At 34.5% G+C, this 18,868-nt stretch overlaps 2 protein-coding genes across 3 annotated transcripts; both read right to left on the bottom strand.

The window, feature by feature from the left end:
• Positions 1-386: 386 nt before the first annotated feature.
• On the bottom strand, positions 387-3,634 carry hmgn2 (high mobility group nucleosomal binding domain 2). The gene is made up of 6 exons (XM_048153511.1): positions 3,387-3,634; positions 2,228-2,263; positions 1,745-1,774; positions 1,606-1,659; positions 1,292-1,354; positions 387-1,066 (listed from the first exon to the last, which is right to left on the bottom strand). The coding sequence occupies exons 1-6, from the start codon at positions 3,399-3,401 to the stop codon at positions 1,031-1,033; spliced, it is 234 nt and encodes a 77-aa protein (XP_048009468.1). The 5' UTR covers positions 3,402-3,634; the 3' UTR covers positions 387-1,030.
• A 1,248-nt stretch (positions 3,635-4,882) lies between these two features.
• dhdds (dehydrodolichyl diphosphate synthase) lies at positions 4,883-17,134 on the bottom strand. Of its 2 annotated transcripts, none has more exons than XM_048153605.1 (9): positions 17,054-17,134; positions 16,281-16,354; positions 13,702-13,818; positions 9,887-10,029; positions 9,690-9,806; positions 8,954-9,055; positions 8,732-8,846; positions 7,732-7,839; positions 4,883-5,260 (listed from the first exon to the last, which is right to left on the bottom strand). In XM_048153605.1, exons 2-9 carry the CDS (start codon positions 16,341-16,343, stop codon positions 5,018-5,020), a joined length of 1,008 nt encoding a protein of 335 aa, XP_048009562.1. In that variant the 5' UTR covers positions 16,344-16,354; positions 17,054-17,134; the 3' UTR covers positions 4,883-5,017. The 2 variants fall into 2 exon arrangements, with proteins under 2 accessions (XP_048009562.1, XP_048009561.1); XM_048153604.1 differs by lacking the exon at positions 17,054-17,134 and adding an exon at positions 16,790-17,046.
• Between the last annotated feature and the right edge of the window lie 1,734 nt (positions 17,135-18,868).

The raw sequence follows: 18,868 nt of genomic DNA, 5'->3' as shown, positions 1-18,868 counted from the left end.
TCAGATGCAAAAGCCTCCAAGTGCTGTCTGAAATTTTCTTCTAGGTTCAGTTATTTCACTTTAATGGCAATTAATAGGTCCTTTTCATTGACATTAAAGTGAAATAACTGAACATAATCATACAAGCTTGATAAAAATGCTCATTTTAGAAGAAAATTTCAGATGGCACTTAGAGGCTTTTGCATCTGAAGTCTTCATATATATATATATATATTTGTGTGTGTGTGTGTGTGTATATAGCAGTCAACATTTGAAGTGGATAAAAACCTTCTCACAAGTTTGAACTTTTTTGATCCACTTCAAATGTTGACTACTGTATATATATATATTTATTATGAGGTCACCAATTGTAATTTAGCCCATCACATGCAAAAGATGACATACTATTTTTGGACAGTTTTTTATTTTTTTATTCAAAACCATTTAAAACAAAGCATTTTAAGAGTCACTGAATATCCTTCCACTGTTTCAGAACATAACTTAATAAAAAAAAAAGACAAGTTCAGAACACACACCTCTAAAGAAATTGAAGGTTCACATTGTAAATTTATTTAACATTGTTGATTTATTCATTTTTTTTTTTCTTGTGACAATTTCATTGTAATTTCCTAAAAAAAGAAAACAGTATTTCTACGTTTAAATGCTAACAACATGGTGAAACCCCTCCTGAAAACATTTTAGAAACACTCTTAAGCTGCCTTTTGAGAATGTTTGGTGTTTAAAATCCAAAGAAAGAAAGAAAAAGATAGATAGATAGATAAGCAATAAACAAACTTTAGGACAATATTCTTGCGTTTCGCCAACAGAATTAGCCAGGCTAAACCGTTTTGGCAAGATATAGACGCTTGATTAAAAAATGGGATACAAATGGATATGAATGAAATATAGTAACTCCTGTCAAATCAATCAGTACATCAAAAGCAAGTCAACAAGTCAACTATAAATTCTTATTATAAAACTTGGTAAAAAATAGTTATTTCAAACTGTACAGTCACCAAGTACATAGAAGGATCAGACACTCATTAGCTTCTCATTTGGCATCACCAGCAGCGTCAACCTTCTGTGCCTAAAGAAAAATGATAAAAAAGTCAGTTAAACAGTGAGCAAATATTTTATATGCTCCATTAATTAGTTGGCGTGTTATCTATGCCAGAGCAGATATACTGAACGAAAAGCAGAAGTGGAAACACTCGAGGGTCTCATTTATTTATCTATCGCTCTTCTATGAGTCATCTGTGTTGATGTCGGTGGTTCAGAATAAAGATTTAAGCAAAGATGTTTTCAGACAGACCTGGTCTGCCTTGGCGTCACCATTTTCAGCAGGGTTGCTGCCCTTCTTCCCCTTGGCTGCCTTCTGTGTGACCAATGACAGAAAATATGATTGCAGAAATAATAACAGATACTAATCTGATGGATTCGGATGTATTTATACTCTGCGGTTTGATGGTTAACAAGTGGGCAAGGCATTTTGCCATCAATGGAACAAAAATCAATTACTAAATGGTCACAAGATATCATATGTGACATTATATACACATAATTCTGTATATATATATATATATATATATATATATATATATATATATATATATATAACGTCCTTACCTTGGGCGCGGCGGCTTTTTTGGCCTTTGGTTCTGGTTTAGGAGGAGCTGGTTTCTATAAATCAATTCAGAAACTAATTAGACAAAGAGAAATTAGGCAAATATATATTTATTTAATAGATCCTAAAGATGATACTTACAGCAGACAACCTCGCGGAGCGTCTTGTTGGCTGCAAAAAAAATTAAATAAAAATATAAAATAATACTTAATCAATAACAATCAATCATGTAACCAAATAATATATATTTATATAATGTATATATATATATATATATATATAATTATTAAATATTTAATATAATGTATACCAAATAGTAAATTATATTTCAACGGGGAAAAAAATATTAATTGGTAAATTTATAGTAAATTCATCTGATGGTTGCTGTAAACTAATGTAAGCATAAATTAAAAATTAATCCAGAGATCGTTATTTATCAACCGCAAGCGGAACAAATGTACGCAAAAAAATCGTTTTTATGTCATTTAAATGCAGTAATTTTAATTAAAAAAAAATGTTTTAAAAGTGATTTACACTGTAAAGTGTTCTGCTTGAACTTCACGAACCTGATTTAAATGATAATATATTAATAAAAATATACAAATACTATATAAATAGACATACCTCCTCTTTGCCTTTGGCGGCCTTCTCACCATCAATCTGTAAAAGAACAAAACAAAACAAAAAACAAAAGCGTTATAGATATCGGAAAAAAAATAATATATATTTTATATATAAACGCATTCGTCGAAATACACAAAATAGAAAGTTCTCAGTGACAGTTACGAGGCGTTACGTCATAGACGATACACCGCAGTTATTTTCCATAACGGATGACTTTATTTCTGCTCTGTCTTCCCGCGCATATTCAAATTCAAATCCGGGCTGTCAGTGCGCGCGGGCAAGACGGCTTCCTTTTGTTTGTCTGCATCACTATACGCGCCTTTTAAACGACCGAGAGCCGATTCTCAGCGTACAGTCCTTTTGTTTTCGTCACGAAAACACTGTAACTCGCATAAAAGCACACTGAATACTGAAATACGATCTGAAAATTACATTTACACACAGTTAAAACGCGGATAACTAGTAAGGCGCCGTCTAAAGACACAGGTGCTGTAAAGATGGCAGCTTGACGTTTCGAGTAGGCGTAGTGCACATCAACAATGACAGGAGCAGCTTAAGTGACACGAAACAACAGTAAAACACACATTATGGTTAATAAATTTGACTTGAGGACCGACAATATACACGTTCGCAATCATATATCAACCCAAATTATTAACCAAGAGCTCTTTTTCGTGTTAAATTCCAACACAATCACTAATCTGCAGTGTGTAATTAATAATATCTTAGTTAATGTGAAGGATTATGTTGAGTAATACTAAAAATAGTTAGCAGTTAGCAGCATCTTAAGACATGCAAGTTCCCTCCTTTTTACAGTATCTCAGGCGGATCTTACAGGATGTTACGGATTTGTTTTGCTCGAATAATTACAGAAATAATCATGCACATTTGCAGGATACAGTATTTGTCGTTTTTAAAATGCTTGTTAGGTTTTATTTTTAGTTAAACGTCGAGTTTTTTGGCCATGTTTTCGTCACTGCGCGGCAAGACTGACAGTCTGACAGTGAATATGTAAAATCGACTGTCCGCCATTATAAAACAACTACACGACCACAGCCGATAACACCAACTAAAAATGTAAAAAATATAGGCACATGTGTACAAATAACAAAATTCGTGATTTTTTTCGGAAATAAAAAATATTATTGTGCATCCTTACCTTTCTTTTGGGCATCTTGACTGCAGAAAAACCCCGAAAAAATGTCAAAAATCAGAATATTTGTCTAAATAGTGTGCTCGTGAGCAACGGAACCGTGCACGCCTCACAGCGTCTCGCGTAAAATACAATAACGGCTGTATATGTTTTATTAAGTTTTTATATTGAAATTTAAGATAGAAACCGGTTTAAACCAGATTTTGCATATTCCGTGCAGCGATTGGCTGAGAGAATGATCACGTATCGTTGGGCGTCGCTTATCTCTTAAAGCAACAATGACAGAATTCCCCGGTCAGGTTTCAGAGCTCAGACAGATGCTGCTGCTTGTCTTGGTAAGAGCGGCGCCTCTGCTGGCCACAGGGTGGAATTACACCGGAAATTTAAAAAATGAATTCAGAGAAAAACTGCTAGTCATAACTTTATACACACATACGCATTTATTTACATAAGTTTTTACAGGTTTTATTACAGATTATGTTAATGGATGAGTTGGATCAGATGTAAAAGCAAAAAGGATCTATCTGGGTGTATAGATAAGAGTCCAAATTTGACTGCTAACTTTAGTCAGTTAAAGGAATTCTAGAGGAAATGTGCATTTTATGTTCTGCCATAAAATAGAGATGCTCTTACGCCATGTTAATATTTGATTTGATTAGATATTCTTGAGGTTTCAATTAATTGGTCAAACAATCTGAGTTTGAATTACTTAAAGGATTAGTTCACTTTCAAAAAAAAAAATTTCCTGATAATTTACTCACCCCCATGTCTTTCTTTCTACAGTCGAAAAGAAATTAAGGTTTTTGATGAAAACATTCCAGGATTTTTCTCCTTATAGTGGACTTCAATGGACTCCAGTCGGTTGAAGGTCAAAATTACAGTTTCAGTGCAGCTTCAGAGGGCTTTAAATGATACCAGACGAGGAATAAGGGTCTTATCTAGTGAAACGATCGGTCATTTTCGGGAAAAAAAATGTAAATGTATATGCTTTATAAACACACTGGCGCCGTGTTCGTTCCGTAAGTTGAATAGGGAAGGCGTAGGACATACAGCATAAGCTTTTTGAAGAATACGGAAAGCGGAAGCACGTGCAAGGCGATCATTTGTGTTCATAAAGCATATACATTTAAATTTTTTAGAAAATGACCGATCGTGTCGCTAGATAAGACCCTTATTCCTCGTCTGGTATCATTTAAAGCCCTTTGAAGCTGCACTGAAACTGTAATTTTGACCTTCAACTGTTTGGAGTCCATTGAAGTCCACTATAAGGAGAATAATCCTGGAATGTTTACATCAAAAACCTTAATTTCTTTTCGGCTGAAGAAAGAATGACATGAACATCTCAGATGACATGGCAGTGAGTAAATTATCAGGAAAATTTTATTTGAAAGTGAACTAATCCTTTAAAAAGAAAAAAAAAATCCTTATCCAGTAATACGCGAAAGATCAAGCAGATTTTGCTCTCTTTCTAGCATTTCTAGTCCATAAAAGAAACCTCTGTGGTCAATCAAAGTGAATTTATTTGAAGATTTAAGATCAGTTCTATTGTAATGACAAACATACATAGCCATTGCCCCATAAAACGGGGTGAAACATCCTAAAGTATTTACAGATCAGTCAATAAAAAAAGTTCAGTGCTAAGCCACGACAGCCTGGCTGCATAAATCATTGAAGAAAGTGTCTCTCTTGTGCTGAAGGGCATTGAGAAAGCAGCGCACCCTCTCCTCTCGGCTGGCGGTGTAGTTTAGCAGTGCTTTCTGTCGACTCTGGGCATCCATGGGCTTTCCATTCCCACGATGCTGCAGGAGCTCAGCCACACAGGTGCGATCTGCTTCCATCTGCTGGAGCGCTTGGCCTTCTCTGTGCAGCTCCTGAGCTTTCTACAAAACACAACATATGTGCACCATCAGGACCGCAGTACAGCCAATGTGAATATGAATGTAACGGCATGTGTGATGCTCTTGCATCTTTACTCAACTTTAAATAACATTCTGAACTTCCTAAAATTAAACCATTTAGGGAAACATTTATAGTTAACGTTTACAAAAACATAAGTATTAAGCAACAACGGCACATGCTGTAATACAATATCCTGTGTCTTCATGCTGGTCAAAAGGTTCTTAATCATAGCAAGTTATCTGTTTTTTTCAATTTTTACAATAGGGTCCCATTACTAATCTAAGAATATAAGCAACCCTAAATACATGAATGGTCCATTCAAAACAATGGGTGTCATTCAGTAATAATTGCGTGGATTATTTCTTATTTGTATGCACAACTTCTCACAAAAAATGTCTATATAAATTCACAACACATGCATATTAACTTGTTATTACCTTGTTGTAATGTTAAAGGGATATTTCACCCAAAAATGAAAATTATTCCATGATTTACTCACCCTCAAGCCATTGTAGGTGTTTATTACTTTCTTCTTTCAGACGAACACAATCAGAGATATATATAAAAATATCCTTAGTCCTGCAAGGTTTATAATGGTTGTGAATGGGGGGACCGCGTTTGGAAGCCAAAAATAATGCACCCATCCATAAAAATGTAATCCATACAACTCCAGGGAGTTAATAAAGTCCTTCCGAAGCAAAGCAATGCATTTGTGTAAGAAAAATATCCAAATTGAAAACTTTATAAATTCAAATAACTTAATTCCGGCGGACAACTCGATTTGAGTAAACCCTGACGCGATGTATGACGCAGGATGTAGGAGTATTGTAAGGTTAAACGCCTCTCGCAGTTCAAACAAATAGGGCTGTGCAACAAATTTAAGTTCCTCTTCTCGTATATTGAAATCCTCCGACATTTCTCTTTAAAATGAATCGTTTTAGACTTATAATCCATGACCGGTGATTTGTTTTGCTCTATCCTCTGCACCTCCGTGTTCGTCATGCGCCGCAAATCTACTTGCGCATTCTGCGTACGGTCGTCCACCGGAAACTAGTTATTTGAATTTATAAAGTTTTAAATATGGATATTTTTCTTACAAAAATGCATCGCTTCGCTTGGGAAGAACTTTATTAACCCACTGGAATCGTATGGATTACTTTTTTTTTTATGGATGGATGCATTATTTGTGGCTTCAAAATGTAGCCCCCCCCATTCACAAACATTATAAACCTTGCAGGATTAAGGATATTTTTTAAAAATATCTCAGACTGTGTTTGTCTGAAAGAAAATAGTCATAAACACCTAGTATGGCTTGAGGGTGAGTAAATACACTTTTGGGTGTACTATCCCTTTAATGCATTTTGAGTATTTTAAATGAGTGACCGCCTGCCCTAAGTTAGTCTTTCGCATAACATATCTTCAAAAAGGTGCGTTCGACTTAAAGCGGCACGGCGAAAGGCGATCAGCAAGAATTGCAACTTGCAGTCTGGGATGGAATAAAAAAAAACAGAGCCATCAAGTTGGACTCTTTCTGCTTCCCGTAGTGACGCTTGTGCAATGTTTGCTTTATCGCAGACATAGTGGATTAGATGCAACATTTGTCAAATACAGACATTATTTACTCACCCTCAAGCCATCCTAGGTGTATGTGACTTTCTTCTTTCAGACAAACACAATCGGAGTTATATTAATAAACACCCTGATGCTCCCAAGCTTTATAATGGCAGTGCACGGAAAACACCTGTTTGAAGCTCAGAAAAGTGCATCCATCCATTATAAACGTACTCCATACAGCTCCGGGGGTTTAATAAAAGCCTTCTGAATGCATTTGTGTAAGAAAAATATCCATATTTAACATGTTATAAAATAAAATAAGCTATCTAGCTTCTGCCAGACCACCTTCTGTATTCAACTTATGAAAAAGTTGAATTGTAACTTCTTTTATATGTTGTATATATAGAAGGTGTAGGATGTAGCATCGCTTCACTTCAGAAGCCCTTTATTAACTGGAGCCGTGTGGAGTACGGTTATGATGGATGGATGCACTTTTTTTGAGCTTCAAACAGGTTTGTTTCTGTGCACTGCCATTATAAAGCTTGGGAGCATCAGGGTGATTATTAATATAATGAAAGAAGATAGTCATATACAACTAGGATGGCTAAAGGGTGAGTAAATCATGGGGTAATTTTTGTTTTAAAGTGAACTAATCCTTTAATACAGTGCCATCTGTACAATAATAAAGTTCAATAATAAAGGTCAGATGCTGATCGGTCCGCACAGCACCGCATGAAGTCGAATTTGTTCGTGAATTTGTTCCCCAGATTTCACTCACAAATTAGTGTATGCACGCTTCATGAATGAGACCCAATGTTTCTAGGTAATAAAGCAGCAGATACCTAAAAAAAGCTGTAAATTATCATAAAAACAGGACGACAAAAGATTTAATGCATACCTGGAGAGATTGATGACTCAGCTGGTACTGCAAAACAGCTTCACACAGATTCCAGAAAGAATATTCCGGCCACAGGACAGACTGGAACACTAGACACGAATATGAGGTCTGTGGAGTATAAGATAATGCAGGAATATGAAAAACATTCATCACTTCAAAGTTGCAGAGGAAGGTAAATATTAAGAACAATATAAGCTTAATGCACAATGGACAAGGCAGATAGATATCCATGAGACCGGTGCCAGACTTTCAGCTGCTATTAGTGTGTTTTGATGGGAAATCTCATTTTAAAAAGCAGTGATGGGAATTACTCAGCTCTTAACAGCCCAACTTCATCATACCCATAGGAAAAGAACCAGGGATGTTGCTAGACCCTTTATACTGGGGTACGATACCATTGTGCCCCAGTACAGTAATACTAAGAAATCCTTATATGTCATGGGAGAGACCTGAGAATATGTCCTCTGATAATATTTCGGCAATCATGTAATGCCAAATTCACAAAGGAAACACTCTCATCTAATCTGTCAAACGGGTCTGCAAAAAGGTGTGAAATTGCTTGCAATTCTGTTTGATTCATTAGGACAGTTCACCCATGTACTGAATCATTTGCAGCAGTTTTTTACACTGAAATAGTATGGGATATTTATAATAAAGACAACAAAAAGAGCGCTGGATGAGGTGGATACTTACAATCCATCGTAGGAAACAAAACTTGCAAATATCTTCTATCGTTTGTCATCGATGAAGCAGCTCTTTATTGTGTGTGTAGCTTGTGAATCACTCTATACAACTGGTAGAGACAATTTATATCCAAAATAACAGTATTTAAAAACGTATTATAATATAGGCACTCATTTTCGACGCCCAATACTGATGAAAGGCTAGAAACACCTCCGAATCAAGATTGTTCCACTGTGAATCAAACTATAAATAGCAGCTGAACTAAAATCCTGTGCATCTGTATGTCAAGGCATTGACTAATGTGAATCTCCATTACCTGCCACAGTAGGAAGTCACTAAGGCGCACTTCTCCAGACGTACGGATGAGCAGATCGGGGTTTGGAGAATTACTGCTGTACAGACACTCGCTGAGAAGCACCTCGGACACATCACTGACAAATCACATAGAGAGGAAAGCAATTAATAACAGTGCTTTACAGGTTATAAAACTTCCCCACACTTGTTTCAAGAAAACTATGTGAAGAAAAGCACAGTTTACCTGGATTTTATCAGGCCCTGTTCTACTCCCCATGCCATTTCCTTCACAGCATTTGCAATTTCATGTCTTGAGGTGTATGCAAAGCACACATTCAGGAAACACCTGCATAATCAAACAGCAATGAACTTCAGCTTGTGCATAAGATACATATGTGACCCTGGACCACAAAACCAGTCATAAGAGTCAGAAATTGAGATATATACATCATCTGCTAGGATAGGACAATATTTGGCTATTAGAAAATCTGGAATCTGAGGGTGCAAAAAAATCTAAATACTGAGAAATTCACCTTTAAAGTTGTCCAAATGAAGTCCATAGCAATGCATATCCACTCGCAAAAATCATTTTTTGATATATTTATGGTAGGAAATTTACAAAATGTCTTCATGGAACATGATCTTCACTTAATATCCTAATGATTTTTGGCATAAAAGAAAATTTGATAATTTTGACCCATGCAATGTATTGTTGGCTATTGCTACAAATATACCCGTGCGACTTATGACTCGTTTTGTGGTCACATATGCTATAAAACTCATGCTGTAAAACAGAATGTTTTTTTAACTCATACACTACCATGCAACAGAGTTTATCTGTACTTGTTTATTGAGTAAGGCTGGATGATGCATTTAAAAATGATATATATTTTGACTTAAGATCTGTAAAATAGAAGGTCAGAAGTTGTAAGGAAAGATTCCCTTACCCCAATAAGTAAATAGCCTCATGCAGTGCTTACTTGTTGTGTGCTCTTGTTGACACCACAGCTTTGGCAATAACCTGCTGCAGATCTTCAGGCAGTAGAGTCAGGTCTCCCAGCACACGAATACACACGCCATGCTTCTCAAGATTCTCCCTAGAAATTACAGATGCATTTTACAGAATTCTATTTTAGCCAACTGATAGAAGAATGGATCTTGTGCAAGAGTAACGTACTGCTCCGTCAGCAGGCGGCTGAACTTCTGTCTGGCCAGCTCCATCAGGCCATCCACCTCCTCTTTGGAACGCTTGAAGTTCTCAATGCTGAATGCATATACGGTCACCTCATGAATACCCAGGTTTAGGCACCAGCGGAGCGTCTATGAGATTGGAAACGATGCATATTAAGAGCAAAAGAAATATAAAGGATCCAAAAACAGTTTATTTTGTTTTTACATGACTTATATGGGATTCAGATATGGTGCATCTGATGGAAGCTTGCTGTCAGTTTTGTGTGTAATAATATGCATCAGATGGTCAATGAATTGATGGTCTAGTGGTTGATTAAAGGTGCAGTAAGCGATTTCTGAGAAACACTGTTGAAAGTGGATTGGACTGAGCAGCACAACACACTTGTAGCCAATCAGCAGTAGGGGGCGTGTCCACTCATTATGGGGGAAGAGATAGAGAGAGCCAATCAGAAGTAGGCGGCGTGTCCGCTCATTATATGGGAGGAGAGAGCAAGAGGGATATTTGAAGAAAGACTGTAGAAAGAGTGATGGCTGAGAGACATTACAAAAGAGAAAAGCTCAGAGGAATATCACTGGAAAAATAAGGGTTATATATGATCAGGCAAGAGCTTTAGGACCCGCGTTAATATTACAAAAGCGTTCCAGCACAGGAGAGACCTAAACAAAGACTATAGAATAACACAAGACGCGTTACTCGTATTGTTTTGAATGGGAGAAAGTGCAACGCCCAATATAGCGGAATAAGTCCCGCCTTCTAAATAAGAGCCAATCGCCGATTGGTAAAGTCATCGCGTCACTGTTAGAAGCTCCGGTTCCTATAGAAACAGAAACATGCGCATTAGCTTGATCCAACCTAAAAAAGACAGTTTTTTGTCATGATTCGAGCGTTTGGAAAAAAAATTTATGAGACAGTTGTTGTCAGATTTCATTGGTGATTTCAAATATTAAATTTAATCGTAAGCTTGTCAAACAGCTTTGGAGAATTTGATGTTTCCCCATTCAAAGAGATTGGAGCTGCATTTGGATGCCCGAGAGGCGTTTCAAAGATGGCCGCAGAGTGAAATGACTTGTCTTAAAGGGACTTTGACCTAAAGCCCTGGGTATACTTTGTTTTTTTACAAGTATGCTAACGTACGTGCACAATCGGATGCACAGCCTTGCAAAGTATACAGGTGTTCGACGCATGCGCAGTTTTGAGCAATCTCTCGCCACGAGTTACAACTCATGTAAATATATTTGTATTCTTTCATGCTAGAGTTGTAGAAATGAGAGTACTTTCTAACCTCTTCACACAATCTCTCGTCTATATCTCTCATTGTCACTGTAGCATTCCGGTCTGTTCTGTTTATGCAGGTTTTCTTTGACTACCTTGTGAATCGACGCCCACAGGACATGGTTGCCACCTTGTGGATAAACTAATTACTGCAAATAAATTAAAAGTAGGAATTCACATAGGAATTCACATCATGCGCACTGTACGCTGACCCTCGTGTACGCATAAAAAGTGAAGTATACTTTGGGCTAAGGGAGGACGGTCTGAGAAAGTTGTGTTTTTTCTGCTCCACACCTCATGTAACTTTTTCCTATGTTTCACAGAACCAAGATATGCTGTTGTTGTAATGTTAGCCATAGTTACAGGACAGTTTTGAGTGTCATCGTGTGCTGCTGGCAACTAACAACAAACTCTTGTTTGTATATACTTGTGTACTATATGTTAATTTTTAAATTTTGTTCGTCATCTTTGCTTTTTTTTTTGTGAAGCTTTATTTTGCTTCGCTTGAGCTATGATAGAGACATCCACTCTTGCATTGCGTGTTTGTGCATTTTGGGGGTGGAGCAATGTAGGGAGGGGTGTGTTTGTTTGGGCTGATTTCAAATATCAACAGTGTTTCTCAGAAATCGCTTACTGCACTATTAATGTGTATTTTTTAATGGCCCAACTTTACACCTGTATTTAGCGTCGCCCACTTGTGATCCGATCGACCAAAATGTATCTTAAAGGATTAGTTCACTTTCAAATAAAATTTTCCTGATAATTTACTCACCCCCATGTCATCCAAGATGTCCATGTCATTTTCTCTTCAGTCAACAAGAAATTAAGGTTTTTGATGAAAACATTCCAGGATTATTCTCCTTATAGTGGACTTCAATGGACTCCAAACGGTTGAAGGTCAAAATTACAATTTCAGTGCAGCTTCAAAGAGCTTTAAACGATCCCAGACGAGGAATAAGAGTCTTATCTAGCGAAACCATCAGTCATTTTCTAAAAAAATAATAATGTAAAATTATATACGTTTTAACTACAAATGCTCATCTTGAACTAGCTCTCTTCTTCTCTATTAGAATTCCGAAGTGTATTACTAGAAGTAATATTATAAGTGTATTACTGCCCTCCACAGGTTAAAGTTTGAACTAATTGTTATATACTTGCACAAGCATATTGTATATGACAATTTAGTTCAAACTTTGACCTGAGGAGGGCAGTAATACACTTAGCAGTGTCTACACTGCCGGAATTCAAATAGAGAAGAAGAAGAGATCTAGTTCAAGATGAGCATTTATGGTTAAAATGTATAAAATTTTTATTCTTTTTTTAGAAAATGAGTGATGGTTTCTCTAGATAAGACTCTTATTTCTCGTCTGGGATCATGTAGAACGCTTTGAAGCTGCACTGAAACTGTAATTTTGACCTTCAACCGTTTGGGCTCCATTGAAGTCCACTATAAGGAGAAAAATCCTGGAATGTTTTCCTCAAAAACCTTAATTTCTTTTCGACTGAAGAAAGAAAGACATGAACATCTTGAATGACATTAAAATTTCCTGATAATTTACTCAAATTATCAGGAAATTTTAATTTGAAAGTGAACTAATCCTTTAATACCAGGTGGAAACAGGGCCAGAGTGAGCCGGTGTAGTGCAGATATATACATAGTACAATTTCATGGCCAGTGACACACTCTAAAAAATGCTGGGTTAAAAACAACCCAAGTTGGGTTGAAAATGGACAAACCCAGCAACTGGGTTGTTTTAACCCAGCGGTTGGGTTAAATGTTTGCCCAACCTGCTGGGTAGTTTTATTTAAACCAACTATTGTTTAAAAATTACTGTATTGCTTAATTAAAATTAACCCAAAGTATGTTGGAAATGAACATTTATTAATGTTCATGAATAATTATTAAACAACAAACATTTATTAAATTGCTTATTAATAAATTTATATTAATAAAATATTAAAGCTTATTAATAAACATTCACCTTTTGCCTATTATTGTTGCCTCTAATTGTATCTGGTTTTGGGTTCATTTTAAGCTAGCCATATAGCAATTTTTAAACAATAGTTGGTTTAAATAAAACTACCCAGCAGGTTGGGCAAACATTTAACCCAACCGCTGGGTTAAAACAACCCAGTTGCTGGGTTTGTCCATTTTCAACCCAACTTGGGTTGTTTTTAACCCAGCATTTTTTAGAGTGCATGTATGCAAAATTATTGAATTCAAATAAATGTAGATTGTGAAACTGACAGAAGAGGAAGGTAAGACGTCTGTTAATTACTCAAGCAATCAAAATGTCCAAATATTGTCTAATAAATCCATCTGGTTGTATATCAGTTTATCAGTATCTGAGACTATCCACACTAGGGGTGTCCAATCCTGCTCCTGTTCTGCATAGTTTAGCTCCTGAACCAGCTAATCAAGGTTTTTAGGCGTGCAGGAAACTTCCAGACAGGTGTGTTGTGGTAAGTTGGAGTTAAACTCTGCAGGACAGTGACCCTCCAGGACCGAGTTTGGACACCACACTTACCTCGGCCAGTTTCTCAAAGCCCTGTGAGTGGCCCTCCTGCCGCTCCACATGCGTCTTCTGGGCATAACGCCTATTACCGTCCATGATAAAGGCCACATGTTTGGGCATGGGCCCTGCCTAAGATATAGAAAGAGTTTAAGAATGTCATTAGATGATTAATTCAGTTCAATTCACTGTACAGGCCAGTGTGTGATTTCTGTAACACGGGTTTTCAATCTTTTAGGATATGTTCACACTTGTAGTTCAGTCCTCTTTTGGTATGGACCAAAAAAGAAAATTATACAATATTTAGTTCTGGTTTGCTTAGCATTCACACTGTCATTTTTAACACCGAACCTAAAAATACAAAACAAAAAAAAAAGGCTTTTATAACATATATTCTGCAACGGAACATCCAAAATAAAACAAATGCTGTGTTCTGGACTAAATGCACTCGCTGTATGTGCAAACATATGATGGAGCTGACAACTTGTGAAGAGCTTAGAAAATGTGTAAAGGAGTCAAGCGGCAGGAATCCCTCCTTCACACACAAATTAAGATCTGCTGTGAGGAGACGCAGTTCTGATCATGATGCCTGTACCCAACTTAGATCGGCAACATCGCGACTATCAGGAGAAAAAACAGGTATGCTTGAGCATTCTGTCCTTTTTAGGGTTGCATCTTGTGACATCATGACCTGTTTTTGGTTTGTTTGCGTCTTTGGTCCACGATGTATTCATATTTCAGTCGAATCGCACCAGAGTTCATTTGAAAGCGGACCGAGGCCCACCTTTTCAGTGGTCTCGGCCTGCTTGTTTAGTGCGCACCAGGGTTTGAAAGCCAGCGTTTACGCTTATTCAAATGAAACCGCACTAACAGAGTAATCACACCAGGGTTCGTTTTAAATGAATCAAAGCTGTCAAATGTGAACACACCCTTATGCCACGGTCCCACAAAATATGATCAACCTCATGTGAGGGACCCCCATCTTAATATTTAAACAATTTTAATAAATCAATCTTTAATAAACAGCCGATATATACACTGAAAATGTACTATTATAAATATATAATGTGTATCTATTTGTTACATTATAATATTTTTTTCTACTCTTTTTTTTTTTTTTTTTTTTTTGAATTATGACTTAGTATGCCATAATTTCGACTCTTTATGTCGTAATTATAACTTTGTAAATCATAATTTTGGCTTAGTATATGTCATCACTTGTCATCATGACATAAAAGTCGGAATTATGTGCTAAAAAGGCTTTTTATGTCATAATTATGATTCTTTATGTCATAATTTCGACTTTTTATGTTAGAATTATGACATAGTATGCCATAATTTCAATTTATGTTATAATTATGACATAGTATGCCATAATTTTGACTTTTTATGTTAAAATTATGACTTAGTATGCCATAATTTCAACTGTTTATGTTAAAATTATGACTTAGTATGCCATAATTTCGACTCTTTAAGTCATAATTATGATTTTTTTAAGTCATAATTTTGGCTTAGTATATGTCATCACTTGTCATCATGACATAAAAGTCAGAAATTATGTGATAAAAAGGCTTTCTATGTCATAATTATGATTCTTTATGTCATAATTTTAACTTAGTATGCCATAATTTCAACTGTCATAATTTCTACTTTTTACGTTAGAATTATGACTTAGTGTGCCATAATTTTAACTCTTTATCACATAATTTCGACTGTTTATGTCATAATTATAACTTTTTAAGTCATAATTTTGGCTTAGTATATGTCATCACTTGTCATCATGACATAAAAGTCAGAATTATGTGATAAAAAGGCTTTCTATGTCATAATTATGATTCTTTATGTCATAATTTCGACTTTTTATGTTAGAATTATGACATAGTATGCCATCATTTCGACTTTTTATGTTAAAATTATGACTTAGTGTGCCATAATTATGACTCTATGTCATAATTATGATTTTTTTAAGTCATCATTTTGGCTTAGTATATGTCATCACTTGTCATCATGACATAAAAGTTGGAAATTATGTGATAAAAAGGCTTTCTATGTCATAATTATGATTCTTTATGTCATAATTTTGATTTAGTATGCCATAATTTCAGCTGTCATAATTTCTACTTTTTATGTTAGAATTATGACTTAGTATGCCATAATTTCAACTCTTTATGTTATAATGACTTAGTATGCCATAATTTCAACTGTTTATGTCATAATTATGATTTTTTTAAGTCATCATTTTGGCTTAGTATATGTCATCACTTGTCATCATGACATAAAAGTCGGAATTATGTGATAAAAAGGCTTTCTATGTCATAATTATGATTCTTTATGTCATAATTTCACTATAAAAACTATAAATACAGTATATATAATATAATATAGTATATAATATAATAGATTAATTTACTAATTTAGTCTATTTAATAGATTAATAACTATTTTTTAATTTAAATCACTTTTTTATTTTATCTTATTTATTTAGATTTTTTATTTTATAATGTATTAGATTTTTTTTTTTTTTTTAAACAGTTTTTCTCTAGACTTTTCCACAGAGCCCGTTTGAAAAGCCCAGCTCAGAGACTGAAACACACCTTTAGGATGTTGGCAGTGAGCCTTTCTATAAGTGACAGTTCCCGCTCTCGAATCCACGACATGGCAGTTCTTTCTGTGAAAACAGAAGAGAGTTACTGTCACAATATGCACAACACTAACTGACCGAACAACACCAAAAGAAACGGAACACATATTAAAACCACAACAATAACAGGAACTTATTATAATCAAACTTAGTTATGCACTGCTACTGTACTACTCTAGCTCAATCTTCAACTATATAACTTACATGATTAAATATAAATGATGCTGATATAGAAGCAGTGTGATAGATCAACAATTATACACTTACACTATTTATTCACTCAAAATTGCTCAAAACAATATTAAAAAAGGCTGTGTCGTTTATAGATTTTCAAAAAACTGACATAAAACAAAAAATGTAATGTCACTGAAATAATGTATTAAAATATCATAACATCTCTTGACAGCATGAATATGATATATTACACACAATACACAACACTTTTCTCTAAGCAAACCTTACCAGCCTGAAAACACGAACACATTTACCTACATCAGTAAATTAAAAGCATCAATATTATTACTATGACTTGTTGTAACCGGTTCCTGCATGGCAGACACAATCGCGCGCTAACTACCCCAAATATCACGTCATTACGATGTTAAATTAGCATGTCACTGTCATTACTTTCATTAAAATGAGGCTTTCATTCAAAGAATTCGAAATCAGCTTGATTTATAGCGTGAATTCGCTGATTTTAAAGAAATCAGGAAAGCTCCAACTCACAGCCTGTCTGTAGGATGACGTCTTCTTCCCCTAACAGGACGTGACGACATAGAAACGCGACAGCAAAGCAATCGCCAAAATATATATATATATATATATTTTTAATGTATATTTTATATTTTTAAATACGTTCGAGATATATTTGTTGATGTATTATTTTAATTAAATGTAAAAGTGCCCGCAGTATAGAAAACAAAACACACACTATAAAAATGCACAGTTATGTCGTATTTTGCACATTGAAATAGTTGTTATTGCTTTGGAGGGAGCAAGAGTTTCCAGATAAGATTTACAAGTCTCAAAAAATGTATAGCATATATTTAAGTATAAAAATGCGTTAAATATGTTTATTTATTTAAAATAATTCTGTAACTATTTATTTATCTAGGCAACAACTTTTTAACTGTGTGTATTCTTAGTTATTTATCTATCTGGGCATCTATTAGGGCAATAATTCATTTTAACTGTGTGCATTTATTTATCTGTTCTTATATATATCTATTTTTATTGCGCTGCATACTGGATTGCTCTAAACTGAATTCCATTGTATTAAATATGCAATGACAATAATAAAGACCTTAAGACCTTATTAGTGGGGACAATTAAACTAAAATAAATCTGAAATATGTTTTGGCAACAAAAATTCATTATAATCATTAAATAATCACAAATCATATAATCTGAGATATGTATAATCATTGGTTTTCAGAAATAAGTGTGACTTGACCTACTTATGACTTTACAAAGTAGCCTAATTTTCTAAATTTAGATCATTGTCTAATATTTTGCTCACCTATATTGTAGTCTAAATCATGAACACTTACATTTTTTTTTAAATGACATAGAATAAACAATATTTCTATTCATCTGAAGATGTATTTAAGTGACTGTACATTTGCAAAAAAATACTTTGAAAAGTCTTGGAAATATAATTCATATTCAAGCAAGCCAAGATAATACTAATTTGAAGTGATGTGCTTTAGCTTTCTTTTTTATCAGTTTGACATTTTACAAGGACTTTCTGTCAGTAATTTTATGCTGAGGTTCATATCACACATTTATGGAAGACCATTTCTGCCACATAAGAAAAAAATAATTCTTTGGTAAATCATAATTATTACATACTACTAAGTCATATGAGAAATTAGAAATATAAAATTATAATATAAATAAGAAATTATGACTTAAAAAGTAATCATTATGACATAAAAAGTCAAAATTATGACATACTAAGTCATAATTATTACATAAGTAACAGTTTTGACTGTCATGATTATGACATAAAAGTCAGAATTATGTGATAAAAAGGCTTTCAGCGTCATAATTATGACTCTTTATATCATAATTTTGACCTTTTTATGTTAGAATTATGACTTAGTATTCCATAATTTCAACTCTTTATGTCATAATTCTGACTTTTTATGTCATAATTTCGACTTTTTATGTTGAATTATGACGTAGTATGCCATAATTCTGACTCTTTATGTCATAATTTCGATTTTTATGTTAGAATTATGAATTAGTTGCCATAATTTCAACTCTTTATGTCATAATTATGACTTTTTATGTTAGAATTATTACTTAGTATGCCATAATTGTGACTCTTTATGTCATAATTTTGACTCTTTATGTCATAAATTCGAATTTTTATGTTGAATTATGACTTAGTATGCCATAATTTCAACTCTTTATGTCATAATTTTGACTTTTTATGTTGAATTATAACTTAGTATGCCATAATTTTGACTCTTTATGTCATAAATTCGAATTTTTATATTGTATTATGACTTAGTATGCCATAATTTCGACTCTTTA

The sequence above is a fragment of the Megalobrama amblycephala genome, linkage group LG13, assembly GCF_018812025.1.
Source record: "Megalobrama amblycephala isolate DHTTF-2021 linkage group LG13, ASM1881202v1, whole genome shotgun sequence".
NCBI classification, from domain to species: Eukaryota; Metazoa; Chordata; class Actinopteri; order Cypriniformes; family Xenocyprididae; genus Megalobrama; species Megalobrama amblycephala.
Note: the sequence above shows the minus strand (reverse complement) of the source record. Positions and strands in the feature narration are given on the sequence as shown.

What these genes read in the sequence shown, in the direction of transcription:
- hmgn2 (XM_048153511.1), bottom strand. An exon ending in GCTCCGCGAGGTTGTCTGCT is followed by an intron (nt 1,660 to 1,744) that starts GTAAGTATCATC and finishes ATTGATTTATAG; the next exon opens with AAACCAGCTCCTCCTAAACC. An exon ending in GTGACGCCAAGGCAGACCAG is followed by an intron (nt 1,067 to 1,291) that starts GTCTGTCTGAAA and finishes ATTTTTCTTTAG; the next exon opens with GCACAGAAGGTTGACGCTGC.
- dhdds (XM_048153604.1), bottom strand. Translation starts at nt 16,811, where the DNA reads ATGTGTTCGTGTTTTCAGGCTG. An exon ending in GCTTTGAGAAACTGGCCGAG is followed by an intron (nt 10,030 to 13,701) that starts GTAAGTGTGGTG and finishes CCAATCTCATAG; the next exon opens with ACGCTCCGCTGGTGCCTAAA. An exon ending in TCAACAAGAGCACACAACAA is followed by an intron (nt 9,056 to 9,689) that starts GTAAGCACTGCA and finishes TTGATTATGCAG; the next exon opens with GTGTTTCCTGAATGTGTGCT.